We start from the raw sequence: 17,281 nt of genomic DNA, 5'->3' as shown, positions 1-17,281 counted from the left end.
TTAAGCAGTAATCTAACTATAGCAAAACATCTACCAGATAGGAAATGTCTTTATTAATATTCTATAATCATTTTATTTATTTTTTCTTCCATTATTATATTCTTCTGTCTCTCTCTCTTATAAATTGTAATATCCGTCTTATACTCCGTGTGCTGAATAACCACCATACCAGCAGGCATTATCCTGAACAGGCACGGCTCGCGCTGGTTTCCGACGTCGTTGCTGGCCCAGCATGCCAGCCAACCCAGGTCTTCACCGGTGTCCGGTGGAAGACCATGCACCACTGTACTGCTCCAGCCCATCACTGTTACGTTTGATGCTGGTATCTGACAAAGTGAAATCGACAATATACTATTTAAAAAAAAAACATTCAAAAGATTTTAAAACTAATCAGGTAATCAGGAATTCTTTCGCAGATGGTTGGGTTAGTCTGACTGAACACCCCTCAAAACAAGCAATCTAATAGGCTTTTGGAGAATGTGCATTTGAACTACACGGTCTTATTCCACCGGTTTCTTAGAATTTATATTATATATAGATCCCTATAAATATAAATACGTATAAATCATTTTTGCTCGTCCTTTGTAATCCGGACAGCTGAGAAGCAACACTCCCCGCCTGCTATTGTGTTCCCTGACCGCTACAATCTGGCCGTTATCGTGTATGTGCAATAAAGATAATTTATATAAAGTTATATATTGAAATTAAGATACATACAGGCAGAACATCCTTAGTCCCATTATACGTCCAGTAGAACCTCAACGGGCCAGCGTCGTGAACGGAGGGTGCAGAAACGGAGCAGCGAGCTCGAACCTCGCCACCGGGTGCACCAGCCAACTGTTGCACCACGCTACCAGCTGAACATTCTGGTCTGGCTGTAGAAGAAGACCAAAGTCATCAAAGTTCTCGAATTGAGACTGCGGATCGACAAGCGCAGCGTCATGCGTCCACCAACGATATGGACGGATGACCGTTGAAGCTGCGGGTTATTAGGTCTTTGGAGGAGGCCAATGTCCAACAGTGCACGTCCTACGGCTGATATGATGATGAAGATGAGGTCATCCAACTGTTGGGATCTCGGTTCCTTCCAGTTGGTTGAGGAAGGTGGGATAATTGATTCAGCGATCTTGTTTCGTGTTCGATTTATTTACGAAGAAGAACAAATAACATGCGCCATCTTGCATTCTTGGGTGTAACTAGTGGCACCATCTTACAGAATCTACTAGTTTTATAGCTTCCGTTATTGGAATGGGAGGTTTTGAAATAATACTACAGATGGCGTCGCCTGTGATGTACAAGTTACGATAGTAAGAAGACCATTAGTGAACTTTTCCATGGATAATGAAAACATATAGAAGTCTTAGATTAGACTCGCTTTTTTACAATTTATAGGCGTAACCTGAGTACGGAAGCATCATGGAAAATAGAAGTTAGACAAGTAACAGTTGATACGAAGATTTGAACGCATATGTATTAATTAAGTACACCGGCAAGCTTACGATCTCAACAGAAACGAGTGGCGAAAATAGACACAAGACCTTTGACTAGGTGGGGGAAGCTTTAATAGACTAAGAAAATGTACTAACACAGCACACTGAAGTTCAGCGGTTCGCTCAGAGCACTTCCCTCTGAGTTTCTCGCCCTACACCGGTACCGGGCTGAGTGATGTCTTCTGAGCCCTCTGAAAATCAGCGTGTTGCCTTCTACTGATATGCCAGCGATCGGATCATCGCGGATTAGGTGGTCCTGTAACAAAAAATATCCTATTAATATTATTTGAATGCTATGCATTGTGTGTTATCAATTTATCACACTCAAATATACCGTAAACAAATAGCTTTTGCCCGCGGCTTCGCCCGCATGGAATTCGGTTATCGCGCGCTTTTCCCTTGGGAACTGTGCATTTTTCCGGGATAAAAAGAAGCCTATGTCACTCTCTGGCCCATAAAATCTATGCCAAATAATAACGTCGATCCATGGCTCCGTTTCGATTCGTCGTCCAAAAGAAGGACAAATATACAAACACGTTTCGAATTTATAATATTAGTATGGATTGGTATGTAACACATCCTATTGTTTCGCTAATATATTCTAACAAGATTGTTAGATGGTCTCTAATAGAGACGTCTTTAATTTTCGGTAACCGTTAAGTAAATAAAGTGGAATGAAAATTTACACTGGCTTATTTTAAGTAATGTTAAAAAGGACTATTTAGAATTTCGTAAACTCCTCATCAGACCCAATGGTTTATGGGAGCGAAACCGAGAGTAAAGGCTAGTGCTATAATATAATACAGGGTGGTATCAAATGATGTGATGATACTTAAACAAGTGATAGTGTTGCTTAAACTGTACAACTTTTTCCAAGGAACATAGGTAGAAAAACGAATTTTTGTTTCGCCTTTCCATAATAAGTCGGTCAGGTAACCAATACATTTTGTATGGGAGTATGAATATTTTTTTTCGTTAGTCGACCTATGTTCCTTGGAGAAAGTTGTTCAGTGTAAGCAACACTAAACAGTAACACCTGTTTTTAAGTATCATCACATTATTTGGTACCACCTTGTATAAATAGATTTTAGTTAAAAATACAAACTGAAATATAGATGCACAGAAAAACCAGAAAAATAAGACCATCACTGGGAATCGAACCCAGGTCCTCGGTATTCCGTACCGCGTGCTATACCGCTACACCACTGATGGTCAACGGTACCGACACGAATTTCCCCTATGCACCTCATATCTCAGCTTGTTTGTTTCTTATTTTAGCCACTTAAGCAGTGACGCTAGCGACATCTATGCCGTAGCCCTCATCGAGAAACTTTTTCGGCACTCCATTGGAACTAACCGCTCACCCGGACAAGAGATATCGTTACTAAGCAATCAAATTAAGATTGTTTTTTTGGAATCTTTTTGTATTTTTTATTTCAATACCAAATTATTTAAAAAAAAGTAAAATTTGGAATTGAAATAAAAAATACAAAAAGATTCCAAAAAAACAATCTTAATTTAGATTTTAGTTGCCATTTGGATGTACGGGATGATAATCCCGCTGACAAGGCAAGAAATGAATTGTAAAGGTACTAAACGTTAATCGATGCACTGAAAGTAGGTGGATCAAAGTCAACTTGCAAGATTTTAAAATATCGCATTGGTGAATATAGAACTAAGCAGTGTAACAAAGTCAAAGTCAAATTTAGGCTATAATAAGCACTTATGAATGTCAAAAAAAAACTACCACCGGTTCAGAAAAACCTCTGTTGAGAAGAGTCCGGCAAGAAACTCAACGAGGTATATATATTTTTTTAAACAGATTTACAATATTATTATTGATATCTATACATCACAAGTATTTACTTAACACAACTTTATTTCTAACACAGTAGGTTCGCTATTTGAAGGGATCGCTAATGCGGATCGGAATTATTTCCAAATATCCCTGTCCATGATATAATCATTAACTTTATAATACGCCTTAGATATTAACAATAGATCTGAATTTGTATCCGTTTTATTTGTAATATTTTTTGAAATGTTATTATAAAAACGTATTCAATTTCCCAGAAACGACTTTTTGGTTTTAGCCAGTCTGTAAGATGGAACTTTAAGCTTCCCTGTGTTTCTAGTAGCCTTTGGCTTATTGACGTTAGTGGGAAAATCACATATGTTCTTCCTAACATACATGATTATTCCAAAAACATAACGGAAAACAAACGCCACAAAACAATTAGAAATTAAAAACATGACACTTAAACGTAACTTTCTTTTAGACCCTTTTCCATAACAACCAATTTAATCACGCCCTACCCTGTTATATAAACTAATCGCTTCACACAAAATTACAATTTTCTTCCAAATTGAATTCTTGAAGTATTAATTATAAACTCATTATGAAGTCGCGAGTGTCACGCGAGGCAGGATTTAGGTGTATGTACGTGTTAGCGCTAAGTTTGTATTTGCGTGAAGTGCTGCGGCAATTACTAGATGCAAGTCTGAAATGACGTAAACGACAGAGCCGTCCGCTTATTGTGGTTTTCAGGTGACCTTATTGTTTAATGGGTTACTGAGTTTTTAGCGCTAATCAATGTGGATATTGGGAAGGGGGCGAAACACATCGGCTATTTTCTTCTTATTACTCAAACAAATACATATTTTAAAAATGTAACGTGTATACGTTAGCTTACTTTGGGACTAGGTCAATTGGTGTGAATTGTCCCGTGATATTTATTATTTATACGTGGTAAAAAACTAGTTTTCTTATTTTTCAAAAACTCATGACCTGCCGCGCAATATTTTGTTTCTTAGAGACGATTTGGGATTTGTTTCTATGGTACGAACTACAAGTAAACGTGTATCTACAGTGTACATGGACTGAATTCCGTACCAATGAGTCCATACTCCAAGAACTCGGCATTAAACAGCGTCTATCGTCCATAGTGCAGTCTCGCATCCTTACTTTTTTCGGACACATATGTCGTAAAGGAGACTCAGCTATGGAGCGACTTGTGATCCAGGGGAAGATCGCCTATGAGATGGACAGACCAGGTCAAAGCAGCAATAGAAGGACCACTACACGCAAGCATAAGGAAGGCTGTCAGGGAGGAATGGAGGCGGATTGTTAAGCTTGCTACCAGCACCTAGAAAATGATGACCACGACCACTCTGTCAAGAGTGAAACGACGAAGAAGAAGATCTTTATTATTATGTATTAGTGTGTAGCCCTCTTGATCTGAGGGCCTGTGCCCAGCAGTGGGACGTATATAGGCTGAGATGATGATGATGATGATGATGAGTGTGTATACCGGATGTGGCCTGTAATATGAGCAAATAATTAAAACGTAGATCATACTCGTCAAACTGAACAACATTAGTTCAGTGACTTTTAAAAATAATTAGTTTTTTAATTTTGATTACACTAAAGTTTATTCGAAGAAGCAATGTACTTAATGCAAAGCGCTTGATGTTTTTAGCGTGACAGGCGACGTCAGTAAAGCCGTGGTGGCCTAGTGGTTTGACCTATCGCCTCTCAAGCAGAGGGTCGTGGGTTCAAACCCCGGCTCGCACCTCTGAGTTTTTCGAAATTCATGTGCGGAATTACATTTGGAATTTACCACGAGCTTTACGGTGAAGGAAAACATCATGAGGAAACCTGCACTAACCTGTTCTTCACTAACTCTTGTTCTCAGAGGAGGCCTGTGCCCAGCAGTGGGACGTATATAGGCTGGGATGGATGGATTTAATTTGTATTCATCATCATCATCATGTCAGCCGAAAGACGTCCACTGCTGGACATAGGCCTCCCCAAGGCTCTCCATTCAGACCGGTTTTGTGCTTTTCGCATCCACCGCGATCCCGCGATCTCAACCAAGTCGTCGGAATTTGTATTAAAAAAGAAAAATCTAAACTCCATTATTTTTGAAAGTCGGTGAACTAATGTTGTTCAGTTGGACGAGCACGATCTATGTTTTAATCATTTGCTCATATTACAGGCTGCACCCGGTTTGTGTATTTGTATTTATAATGCATTGTTTGAGTTAAATTAATAGTAGATTATTGTCGTGGCCTGGAAGTAGGCAATTGCTGGCTGAGTATGAGTATTAAACGGACGAGCTTGCGAGTCCGTTTAACTAATACGAAGCCAACAATTGCTATTCCAGCCGAGACTAATATAAAGCTTTTCTCAAAAATGGTTAATAATTCTGAAATAGAATAAACTTTTTCTCAAAATATATTATAAAATTTAATTTTATTCCAATATTTTTCTTATGCTTTCCCGCCTTTTTTAATTAAAAATAAACTGCAGGTGTATTTTTCCACCGAAAACACCACAAGCTATTTCAGACCCAATAGAAAAAGTCCGGAGTTCCCACAAAATATCAGATACTGGCCATTAGACTTGGCTGTATACGACTTGTACCAACATTTCCAAGGCCTATTTGACTTAAAACAAAAAAAAATGTGACTGATTGCAGGCGCGCTAATTCATTATTGTCGAGCTAGCGCGCCTGCAACCTTTTTAACTTTTTAATTTTTCGCTGACCATAAACTATGCACTTCACCTTCTGATATGTAAAGAATAATGTCAACTTTAACGGACATTTTTGAGAAAAAGTTCTTTTATATTTTCATTGTGCTCGTAGTGTCTACTCTTGTGTCTGACATCCTGTCAATCGTTCAAAGTTTAACTGGAAGAGATCCCTTTAAGGGATAAGTTCGCCTTTGTACATCTTATTGTCTGTGTCCTATTGTTGTCAAAACTAAAGCTTTAGGGGCTGTTTCACCATCCATTGATTAGTGTTAACTGGCGGTTAGGTGTGATGCCGTCTCTATTTGTTTTGTTCGAATAGACGGAGACGGCATCACATTTAATCGTCGGTTAGCGCTAATCAATGGATGGTGAAACAGCCCCTTACTATAGTAATACAGCAAGGGATAAAATGAATGCAAGAAATGCGAGAAATAGTTTGGTTCGCCCTTAAGTAAATAGCAAATCATCGGTGATACTAGGTAATTCAGTACTACCTACTACGTTATTATCTTACATAGATCTTACCATGAGGAATTACAAGCTATAAAATCGATGTCAGCTGAATTAACCTAAAAAAGATTGCGTATCATAACCCACCTTACCATCCATTTACCTTACCATCTCAAAAATGCTGAAAACCCCCAGATATTACGAGTTAAAATATCTCAAAAAGGTTCAACCGATTTTAATGAGACATAGCAAAGAACCACTGCTTCACAAATCTCGCTTTTCAATAAAAAACACCTCATCAAAATTAGTCCATTTGTTTGATAACTACGGCGCCACATACAGACAGACAGACAAGCAGATATTGACGTCAAACTAACAAGGGTCATCTTGAAATTTTATTATTCGTAATGCGTTTTAACTTACACTAGCTAATAAAAATAATATAAGCACAGAATAGGTCTCGATATTTGACACTGGCTTTTTTTAACCCCCGACGCAAAAAGAGGGGTGTTATAAGTTTGACCGCTATGTGTGTCTCTGTGTCTGTCTGTCTGTGGCACCGTAGCTCTTAAACGGATGAACCGATTTGAATGCGATTGTATATATTTGAAAGCAGGTTTTTTAACGATGGTTCTTAGGCATGTTTTATCAAAATCGGTTCGGCCGTTTTTGAGATATTGAACTTTGAAGTGACAAAACCGGGGTTTTTTCAACTTTTTGTAGGTTAGGCTAGTTATTTTTAGAATGTATAGCCTCGAGTATGCAAATGTACAATAATGTTACTGTCCCTGCTCTTTTGCTTATAATGACAACTTTGTTACTGTCCCTGCTCTTTTGCTTATAATGACAACTTTGTTACTTGTAAAAAAAAAAATAGGTAAAATATTTTTTACTTTGGTTACTAGGATCATTAGTGCGGTATTAAATGTGTTTTTTATATAAACAAAAAATTAATAATTTACAAATATAAAAATCAAACACTTTCTTCCGGGAAACCAAAATCATGCACTAAAAAGTACCTAGAATGACCCATAACTCCCCTTTTTGGGTCGGAGGTTAAAAACAAAAACGAATCAAGCGTGAGAGCTTTATTAAAATAATACCTCAGTTTTTCTACCCACGGTTTCACTATAATCCGAATGATTTATTTAAAATTCAGACCACATGCTAAAACCACATTTATATACGGAATGTTCGCATACCGGTATAAACTTCCGTTCAAAGTGAATAGGAAATCGCTTTACTAGCATTATGTACACATTTGAGTATCCTTTTAGTCACGGAAGGGATGCTATGGTGTGATATAGAAGATATTGAGATAATACTTGAAAAAAAAAAATATATATCAAAAAATTGATAAACTCTAAAAGTATAGATTATACGAGTATTAATCATCATCATCCCAGCCTATAAATAGGCCTCCTCTCGGAATGAGAGGGCTTGGGCCGTCGACCCACGCGGGCCCAGGGCGAATTGGGAACTTCACACACACCATTGAATTCACGATGTTTTCCTTCGCCGTAAAGCTCGTGGTAAATACGGTATTTGACTATTTTGTATATGTTTTATAAATTAAAAGTACACAATGCCTGTTATCGAATAGAAAAACAATTTTTAAGCTACCTTTACAAATAACAAAGTTATAAAGGTTTGAAATTCAAGATTAGACAGAGAAAGACATACTGGCATCTGTCACACGCCAGTACCGCCATACTTGCTGCATAGAGAAAAGCGTTTAAGAAAGAGACAGTTATATAGATTTTTAAAAAAATCACTATGAATCCAATTTTCAACCGATTTAAATTTTCTCTTCGCTAAACACTATCTGTTAATCTATATTTTCATAATAATATTAAGATATGGCAAAATTAGAAGTTGTCAAATACTAAGTAATATCGCACATGAATTTCGAAAAACTTAGAGGTGCGAGCCGGAGGTTGAACCCACAATCCTCTGTTTGAGAGGTGATAGGTCAAACCACTAGGCCACCACGGCTTTTTATTTTGGTTACGCGATACAGTTTCTTCGAATGTACATATCAATGGAGGAATATACTCACTGAGTGCGCCCGTAGTTTTCCAGTTAAATGGGTGTGACACGTGGACGGACAGAAAGACAGACATAGTGATGAGGGTAGATACTCTTAGTTCGTTGTGGGGACTTGAAAAGTGCCCCTGTTTAATCCTAGATTGCTTTGAAAAGTGAAGCTCATCTTGTTGTATTCGGGTAAGTGTTTTGCTAAGGTAGCAACAGTATAAACAGTGTGTCTGTATAAAGAGCACATATTAAAATGGGGAATTTATACTTAATTTTATCGAGGAAAAACATAAAAAAATAGTTATTTGTGTCACAAGGGAGCAAAATGGTGTATTTGCGGCGAGGGCGGAAATTGAATCCAGAATGTAGCGAAGGATTCTACAATAGAATACTAAGCGTAGCGAGGGATTCTAAAGTAGAATCCTGAGCGTAATGAGGGATTCAAGTGTTAACGCCCAAGATGAAAATATTTTTGCTCCCGAGTGGCTCATACAACTTTTCACACCGAACATTAAGTAGCTTGAAAAAAAAAACTAAATATTATTTAAGAATAACCGGCATAGAAAATGGCGTGGCTTTACAATTATCAACTTCAAAAAATGGCATTTGCAATAAAACACTTAGAAAAGCCTTGAACAGAAAAGTTGCACTTTGCTCCCTCTCGCCAGGGAGGAAAAGTTACTTTTCTGAAGGAGAGGTGTGAAAAAGTTTTTTTTATAGACTTTTGAAAATGGGAAAGTGGGAAACCGTGTGGGGAAGTGGGGCGGAATTGCGAGAGCGCGGTTTGGACTCCCGCTCCGGCTCGTTTCTGGTGCAGAGGTTGTTCTTTTGCGCCGGGAACGATGCGGGGTGGGTTGTTTTATTACTTTGGTAAGTTGCGTTAGACATTTTTTTTTGTATTGTTTAAATTTGTAATTTGATTTAATGTATAGTTTATTTTAATAATTTGTTAGTGTGATTTTTATAGATTTTTGTGTAATTAAGTTTTTTTTTCAGTGTTTTAATTTTATTGTAACTTTTTTGTAGCAATGTTTGCAAGCTATTTTTGATCCACTTTACCTGGTCGGATTAACTTGAAATTTGGTATACATAATAATTATGTAGATTGGATGACAATGTAATCACAGCCCCAAAAATACAGCCAGCAAAAAGCTTGTATTCAAAATTAAACTTTCAAAACAAGACTTGTTTATTTGTATGTGGACCAAAGTAAATTTAAACCATCAGCTACGCTTCCCTGATTGCCTTAAATCATCTGTCTTAATCATCATCAACATTATCTATCTATGCAAGTTCCACTGCTTAACTTGACACATCATCATCATCATCATCATCAGCCGGAAGAAGTCCACTGCTGAACAAAGGCCTCCCCCTTAGAACGCCACATTGAACGACCACTCGCCCCGTGCATCTACCGTTTCCCGCAACTCTAACGATGTTGTCAGTCCACCTGGTGGGATGCTGCCAACGCTTCGTCTTTCGGTTCGTGGTCGCCACTCGAGGACTTTTCTCCCCCAACGGTGATTTGTTTTTGGAGCGATGTGGCCCACCCATTGCCACATAGGTACACACACACACACTTAACACCATGCCTTTTATCAAATAGAAAGGCCTTAGACCCTGGCCTTTCGTTATGTAATTAGTTTTTCATCACTCAAGCTCTGAAAGTAAGTTGCATTCAACTTGAAATCCGTGTTGTAAATTCGATTTACATCTTCATGGATGTAAGTCAATTTAAAAATCGAATTGTGCTCCTTTGTATTCACGAACTGGTAAACAAGGAGGTTGTAATGCGTAATACTTACCTCCAAACCTCCATGCTGGCATAATGCTGCTGGCCAGTACTGGCTGAATGTGCTAAAGCCAAAGAGCGCGAGGCCATTAAAAACAAAACAAAAGACGGTTTGGCGCAATAAATTTTCTTCCGCTCTGTTACAAATTGCGTATACATTTATAACGGTTTTCCTTTATTTCCTCGCATATGTGATGAAATGTAGTGTTCAACTCGAGTGTAAATGATCAATTACAACCCTCGTTTATCAATCTACTATTAATACCCGTTTTCTTACCAGTTCATTTTAATATCACCCCATCCCTCGAGCGTCAAGAGAACTGTAGTTTCAACTTATTAGTTTGCTATTAAATTCTTGAAACCGTTCGCCGTTTGAGACTTTTATATTAATTACTTGTGAAGCAGTTTGCTTTCGTTTTAACACTGCATGCGAACAACCGATGACAGTTTAATTTGATTGAAGAAATAAACCTCGATAACCTAGTGCTAGAATCTCTGGCTTTTCAAGCAGAGAGTTATAGGTTTAAGTCCGGGCTCACACTTCTGAGTTTTTGGGAATTTATGGCCGAAATGTTATTTAACCCTATTACTGAGACTCCGCTCCGTTGGGCTCCCATACAACAAACTTGTATTTTTTCCTTTTATTGCTAATGTCCAATGTTGTAAGCTTTTCAACGATGAAAAGTATTGTAAGACTACAGCTGTAGAAAATTCCAATTCGCACTGGGCCACTCGCGAATCACTTTTAGAAGTTTGTGCTCAACAATGTAAAGCTAAAAAGATACAGAAAAGCTAAAAATGATGACTGATACAATGCAAGGATTCTCTTTCACACACTACGAGTCTATTGCTTATTTAATTGCATGGTATGTATGATGTGGGTAGCGTTCGGGAAACTTTGTGGCACTTCTCGTCCAATATTCCGCAGTACCTAGAATACTAGAGTCTTCGACCAGTGCGTTGCCAGTAATGACATATGGTGCTGAGACGTGGTCCTTGACTGTTGGCCTTTTAGAGAGGCTCAGAGTCACGCAACGAGCTATAGAGAGAGCTATGCTTGGAGTTTCTTTTCGCGATAGAATCCGCAATACGGAAATTCGTCGAAGAACTAAAATCACCGAGATAGCTGGAAAAATATACAGGTTGAAGTGGCAATGGGCGGGCCACATCGCTCGAAGAACAGATAACCATTGGGGAAGAAAAGTCCTCGAATGGCGACCACGAACCGGAAGACGAAGCGTTGGCAGGCCTCCCATCAGGTGGACTGACGACATCGTGAGAGTTGCGGGAAACCGGTGCAGGATGCAAGTGGCGAGTTGTCGTTCATTGTGGCGTTCTAAGGGGAAGGCCTTTGTTCAGCAGTGGACTTCTTCCGGCTGATGATGATGTTGGTGTTCAATAAAGGATCATTGCATTGTATTACATTGTAAGAGTATCAGTAGCTATTGCCCGTGAATTCATCTACAAAGAATAGGTATATCGCTATCCTGCGGGAACTATGCAATTTTAAGGGATGATACTATCATTATAACAAGCCAGCCAGTGTCCGATTGTCCTCCTTCGTGTTGTCTATTTGTAATAATACTAGCGACCCGCCTCGGCTTCGCACGGGTACAATTTAGAAAAAAAAGAAATGGATACTATGGGCAACCGTAACAGTTAGAGATAAAATATGCTATGCTACCGCGGAACTTTCTATGGGATTTAAGAAGAATCATAATTCTCTAGTAATTACATCATTTTTATATGTATCTCTTATGGTTTAGGCTACGTAAGCCATGAAAGTATTTTTTTGTGCGACTTGTTCTCGAAATTTTGTTTTTATTTAAATCTACGAAACTTTACTTAGGATGTTTCATGTACATAAACAATCCAGAATAAATTATCTACATAATTGTGAAAATCGCTTAAAAATTCGTTCCGTGGTTTAGGAGTAGTAAGCGGAAATACAGATGGCATATGTATTGATATTGATGATTGATATTGATTAATGATGATTAATTATTGATTGATTATTGACGAGTCTTGTTGTTGTGAATAAAATATTGTCTTTTCTTTCTTTCTACACCAACAATGTCACTTTCGCATTCATGATGTTAGTATGGATTGGATAAACGTACCTCTTTATAGAATGTGAAGTTACTCGGAGCTGGTGAAGCATCAGCTGAGCAGAGAATTGCTGCGTTCTCGTCTTCTTTGAGAAGACGCGCTTCTCTTGGCTCGAGAAGGGAGATCTGGGCCACTGGAGGATCTGTAACAATCACAAAGGAATATATTAGTATGTTATGATAAAGCGAAAAAAATTAGATTATACTTACAACATTTCCCACCCAACCGGCCGGCCAATTTTCATCGAGCGGACCCTAGCTAACCAAATAACCCAATTGCATTTTAACAAAGCTTAAACTGAATATTTCAATTGCTTGACAACAGGAGAAATTGTTTATTCGTAGCACGCCGCCGCTGACAAAGTCCGAACCGCAGTGGGGCTGGGAAACGGGCAGGTTAAACTACTTATTGGAGATTAAACGTCGCTTTATAAAAGTCAAAATCGAAATGTAATCCAAACGCTTATTTTGAAAAAAAAAAGTTAATTGAGTTAATATCGTCATTATTTTTGTTTGTTGTTTACTTTTTTTATACAATATAGGCTTGCGTTTGACTACAATAACGCCTGATGGAAAGCGAGTATAATATCATAATATCGTCGTAATAAGTGTAGATATATTAGTAAAAACTTAATTGGCTCATGATTTACTTTATGTAATTGCTACTATGAAAATCGCTATTATTTTGTTTTAGTATTTGTAGTAATAAACTACTAAACGTATGGATGGCCCGTAATAATAAATTCGTTTCGGGCTATCGTGCGGGAACTATGCCATTTTCGGGATAAAAATTAACTAACTAACTATTACTATTGTAACTATTTGCAAATTATTTTTTATCTATATCGGTTAAGTTTTTTTTTCATAAAACTGACCGTAATTGACCCCTACCACACCTGATGTTAAGTGCAAATGAGGCCAAAGGTGTATCTCACTGGTTCAGTAACAGCCTATTCACTCTAGCCTTAGCTTAAGTGTAAAGAGATAACAAAAAAACAAAGTTACATTTATTATTAGGCTAAAGATAATTTCACGTAAACACTTTTGTGAATTTGCTAATGCACATATTTTTCAGCTTTTTCTAAGCAAAACATTAGGCGGCAATCTCTGGACTCCATTGGGGCCTAGAGACCATCACAATTACGTTGTTTGTTTATTTTCAAAGTTGAATTATTGTATTCTGGACGTGTGGCAAGTTTGGAATTGGATTAAAACGTATCTGGAAACGAGAGTTGCGATTCCGACGCGATTTCGAGTATAATTACAACACGAAGTAATAAATTAGTACCAATTAATACTTATTTACTAAGAAGTTTTACGTTCTTTCGTGAGGTATCTGAACAAGAATAGGTCCCCTCTAGGGTTTTGAAGAAAGAAAGAAAGAAAGTTTTATTTTGGCTCCATAAGTACCACCTTACAATAATAAAATAGATAAGACTAAAACTAGCACTAAAACTAAGTTACTTGGTGACACGACAGGATAAGGTTTCGTGTTCATATTCACTAAACGGATGGCTACCGACTACTACAGTCGAACCATTTGATTTCTGACCCACCGTAGAACGTTCTCACAATTTTAAAAATATTTTTTTAGGGTAGGTACCTACCTCCCATAGACATAAAGTGGGCGTGATTTTTTACGAGTTTGCTGAGACGATTTTTAGATTCAGTGATTTGTTTGCGAAATATTCAACTTTAAAGTGCAAATTTTCATTAAAATCGAGCGTCCCCCCCCCTCTAAAATCTAAACCGGTGGGTGGAAAAATTTTAAAAAATTCAGGATGGTAGTAAGTATATCAAACTTTCAAGGAAAACTATAACGGCTAAGTTTGCTTGAGAATTATTAGTAGTTTATGAGTAAATAGCAGCCTAAGGTATAAAATATACCTAAACTTGGAAGATTCTGTATAAAATACGAAATCCTCATAAAAATATTACTTAATTTTTTTGTAATGGCTACGGAACCCTATTTTGGGCGTGTCCGATACGCTCATGGCCGGTTTTTTTTTTTTTTTACTTAATTTGTCTCACTTAAAGTAGTATCCCACAATCTTACGGATCTTTCTTCTTCTCGTAGGTATGTATACATATTTTTCTGTTTGTTTGCTTGCTTCAAGTCTTGCAACATAATTTTCACTTCTCATGCTCGTCAAGTTCGTGTTTATGCTGGATCTAGGCGACATAAAATGACTTTTTATTCTCTAGTGCATAAAGTAAAAATCTTTGTCTAAGACCAAGGTAATCAAGTGTCCTCAGTCGCAACCGAAAACGTTTCTATACATAGTTATTTTTTTTAATAAATTTTAATTTGTATAATAATAAAATCTTTAAGAATCAATCAAAATAAATCAATAAAACTAAAAATATATAATTATACACTAATTCATGAAAAATAAAAGGTACACAGTAAGTGAACAATTGTGTCCACTGTTGTTATTTCATTTCCTCGCAATCCAAGTGAGAAGCAGTGTAAAACTTGAGCATTAAACCCATTTTGACCTCGACGTGTCTATCTACCCTCGCCGTAGCGGCTCGGGTGGCCATATGAACGTCTTGGGTAAAATAGCTCTTCGAAAATACGATTCCCAGCGCTGGTCTCTTTTTCTGGTTTTTCTGTGCATCCATGTCTCAGTTTGTATTTTCGATATGGTTTCACGGGATACCCGTAAAAGTAACAAATTTGGAGTTGAAATAAAAAATACAAAAAGACTCCAAAAACCAATCATAAAATAGCTCTTGTTGTACCATCTACTATTAAATTCTTTTCCGGCGATCAGATTGACGTGAAATTTAGTAAACACGAGAGTTGAACGACGATGCAAGTTGTGCAGTCAACAAAAATCTATTAAAATCTAAATCTATCTATTTCTGTTTTTTTATAACACACTGCATCCATTTACTAATCAAGAGTGGGGTCAAAGAGTGCTATTTGCAGAGGACAGCGCGACCACAACCGCAACCGCGTCGCCTGGTCCCCAGTATAGTACTAACTACAAAGATATTAGGACACTACATTTTAAATGTAGTGGTTTGATTGTAACCTGGGCCAATCAACTATTTTACCCACACTTTGGGCATCTCCTGCGTTACCAAAATTGTCTTGGCGTGAGAAAATCGAAAGTTAAAACGTTAGATATTTCATAGTTTAATAGGTTGAACTTACGTGGCATGTATTCATGTACACCATCTATTAAATTACAGAAAAAACATTTTTACTTACAAAAATCTGCAAAATTGAAAAATGTCGCTGACAGATTAGTGTGGGTAAAAAAGTTGGCCCACCTACTCTGTATTTAAATATTTGGAAAACACCAGCTTTTTACAAATCTTTCCTTAACTTTGCCCTGTTACTGTTGTTGTTGAGTTAAATCTTGCAAGTTCATGCAACTTGGATGACAATGCAAGTACTGTCAACAAAAAGTACAGTCGAAAAAAAAGCTTGTATTTTTATAAAAATAATTATTATACATTTTTATTATAATATAATAAAATCATACAGGGTGATCAATCCAAATGGGTCCATCCTACCATCCATCATCATCATCATCATCATCTGCCCACAGCAGTACACTGCTGGACATAGGCGTCTTCCATGGCGCGCTACAACACACTGTCTTCAGCTCCCCGCATCCATCCGCCGCCAGCGACCCTCTTAAGGTCATCCGTCCACCGTGTCTCAGGACGCCCTTCCCAGCCTATATACGTCCCACTGCTGGGCACAGGACTCTTCTCAGAACAAGAGGGCTTGGGCCGTAGTTCACACGCGAGCCCAGTACAGATTGGGAACTTCACACGCACCAATGGATTGCTTCGCAGGTTTCCTCACGATGTTTTCCTTCACCGCAAAGCTCGTGGTAAATTTCAAATAGGTCAGTATGGAGAAAAAAGAAACTATGAGAGATAGCGAAATTAAATTACATTAAAATGCCATTAATTTTTTTTAAAGCCATGCATCTGGCTATGTATGATTTAAAAAAAAATCGAACCTGGTTAATTTTTTTTATGTAGCCTGTAATATGTCCCACTGCTGGGCAAAGGCCTGTAAAAGTGCAATATATTATATTACTATAGTTATATTGCCATACCATTACAATATTACCCACCATATTTGTAATTATAGTTCTGTTGGTCCTTTGAGTACAATGACCCAGTTATGCTATAAAATAATGACGTGTAAACATTAGAATGAAATACCCACAATTTAAAAATCTATTGACGAGTTAAAAAGGGACAAACAGACAGACTGACGGACAACAAATTATCCTACATTATAAGGGTTCCGTTTTTTCCTTAGAAGTAAGGAACCCTAAAACGCCTCAAGCATTGTAATTTATCAAACAAAAACCAATGTAATTTAACTCCTCAAATTTCTAATAAATAAAACAAGGGAAATATGTACAATAATGAAGTGATCACATTACTGAAATAAAATATCTTTTATTAACAATCTAATGACTGTGATAATATTATATATTATCAATGTAGAGATTTTTTTTTTCGAATTTATATTTGATATTATTAAGGAACTCAGGCAAAACGTATTATTTTTTTTTTCGAATTATACCAAATCTTGAACCTAATTAAAAAACCGGCGAAGTGTTAATCAGACTTACGCATTACGAATCCGTATAAATTTTTCGGTGTGTCAAAATATAGTCCACTTTAAGGCTGCTTGTAATCGGTTCGGTCCGCCTTTTTTCACAGGACTGCAGACCGATTTTTTCACTGGACTCCCAGTGTTACATGGCTCATAATGAACGTGTGCACATGCTCCGGACATTTTGTCCGGGCATCTAAATTTCACCAGACGCATCGCTGTCTCCCTTTGGCGCGAAGGACACAAAAAAGAGCGTTCACCCATGCCAGC

At 37.5% G+C, this 17,281-nt stretch overlaps 1 protein-coding gene across 1 annotated transcript in view; it reads right to left on the bottom strand.

The window, feature by feature from the left end:
• The window catches only part of LOC141432874 (protein turtle homolog A-like), a 183,652-nt gene that overhangs the window by 9,934 nt on the left and 156,437 nt on the right, over nt 1–17,281 (bottom strand). The window contains 4 exon segments of the mRNA XM_074094684.1: nt 170–326; nt 718–875; nt 1,587–1,746; nt 12,427–12,557. Coding sequence (XP_073950785.1) covers nt 170–326; nt 718–875; nt 1,587–1,746; nt 12,427–12,557 — 606 coding nt within the window.

The sequence above is a fragment of the Choristoneura fumiferana genome, chromosome 11 (genome assembly GCF_025370935.1).
Source record: "Choristoneura fumiferana chromosome 11, NRCan_CFum_1, whole genome shotgun sequence".
In the NCBI taxonomy this organism is placed as follows: Eukaryota; Metazoa; Arthropoda; class Insecta; order Lepidoptera; family Tortricidae; genus Choristoneura; species Choristoneura fumiferana.
This window is presented reverse-complemented; position numbering and strand designations above follow the sequence as displayed.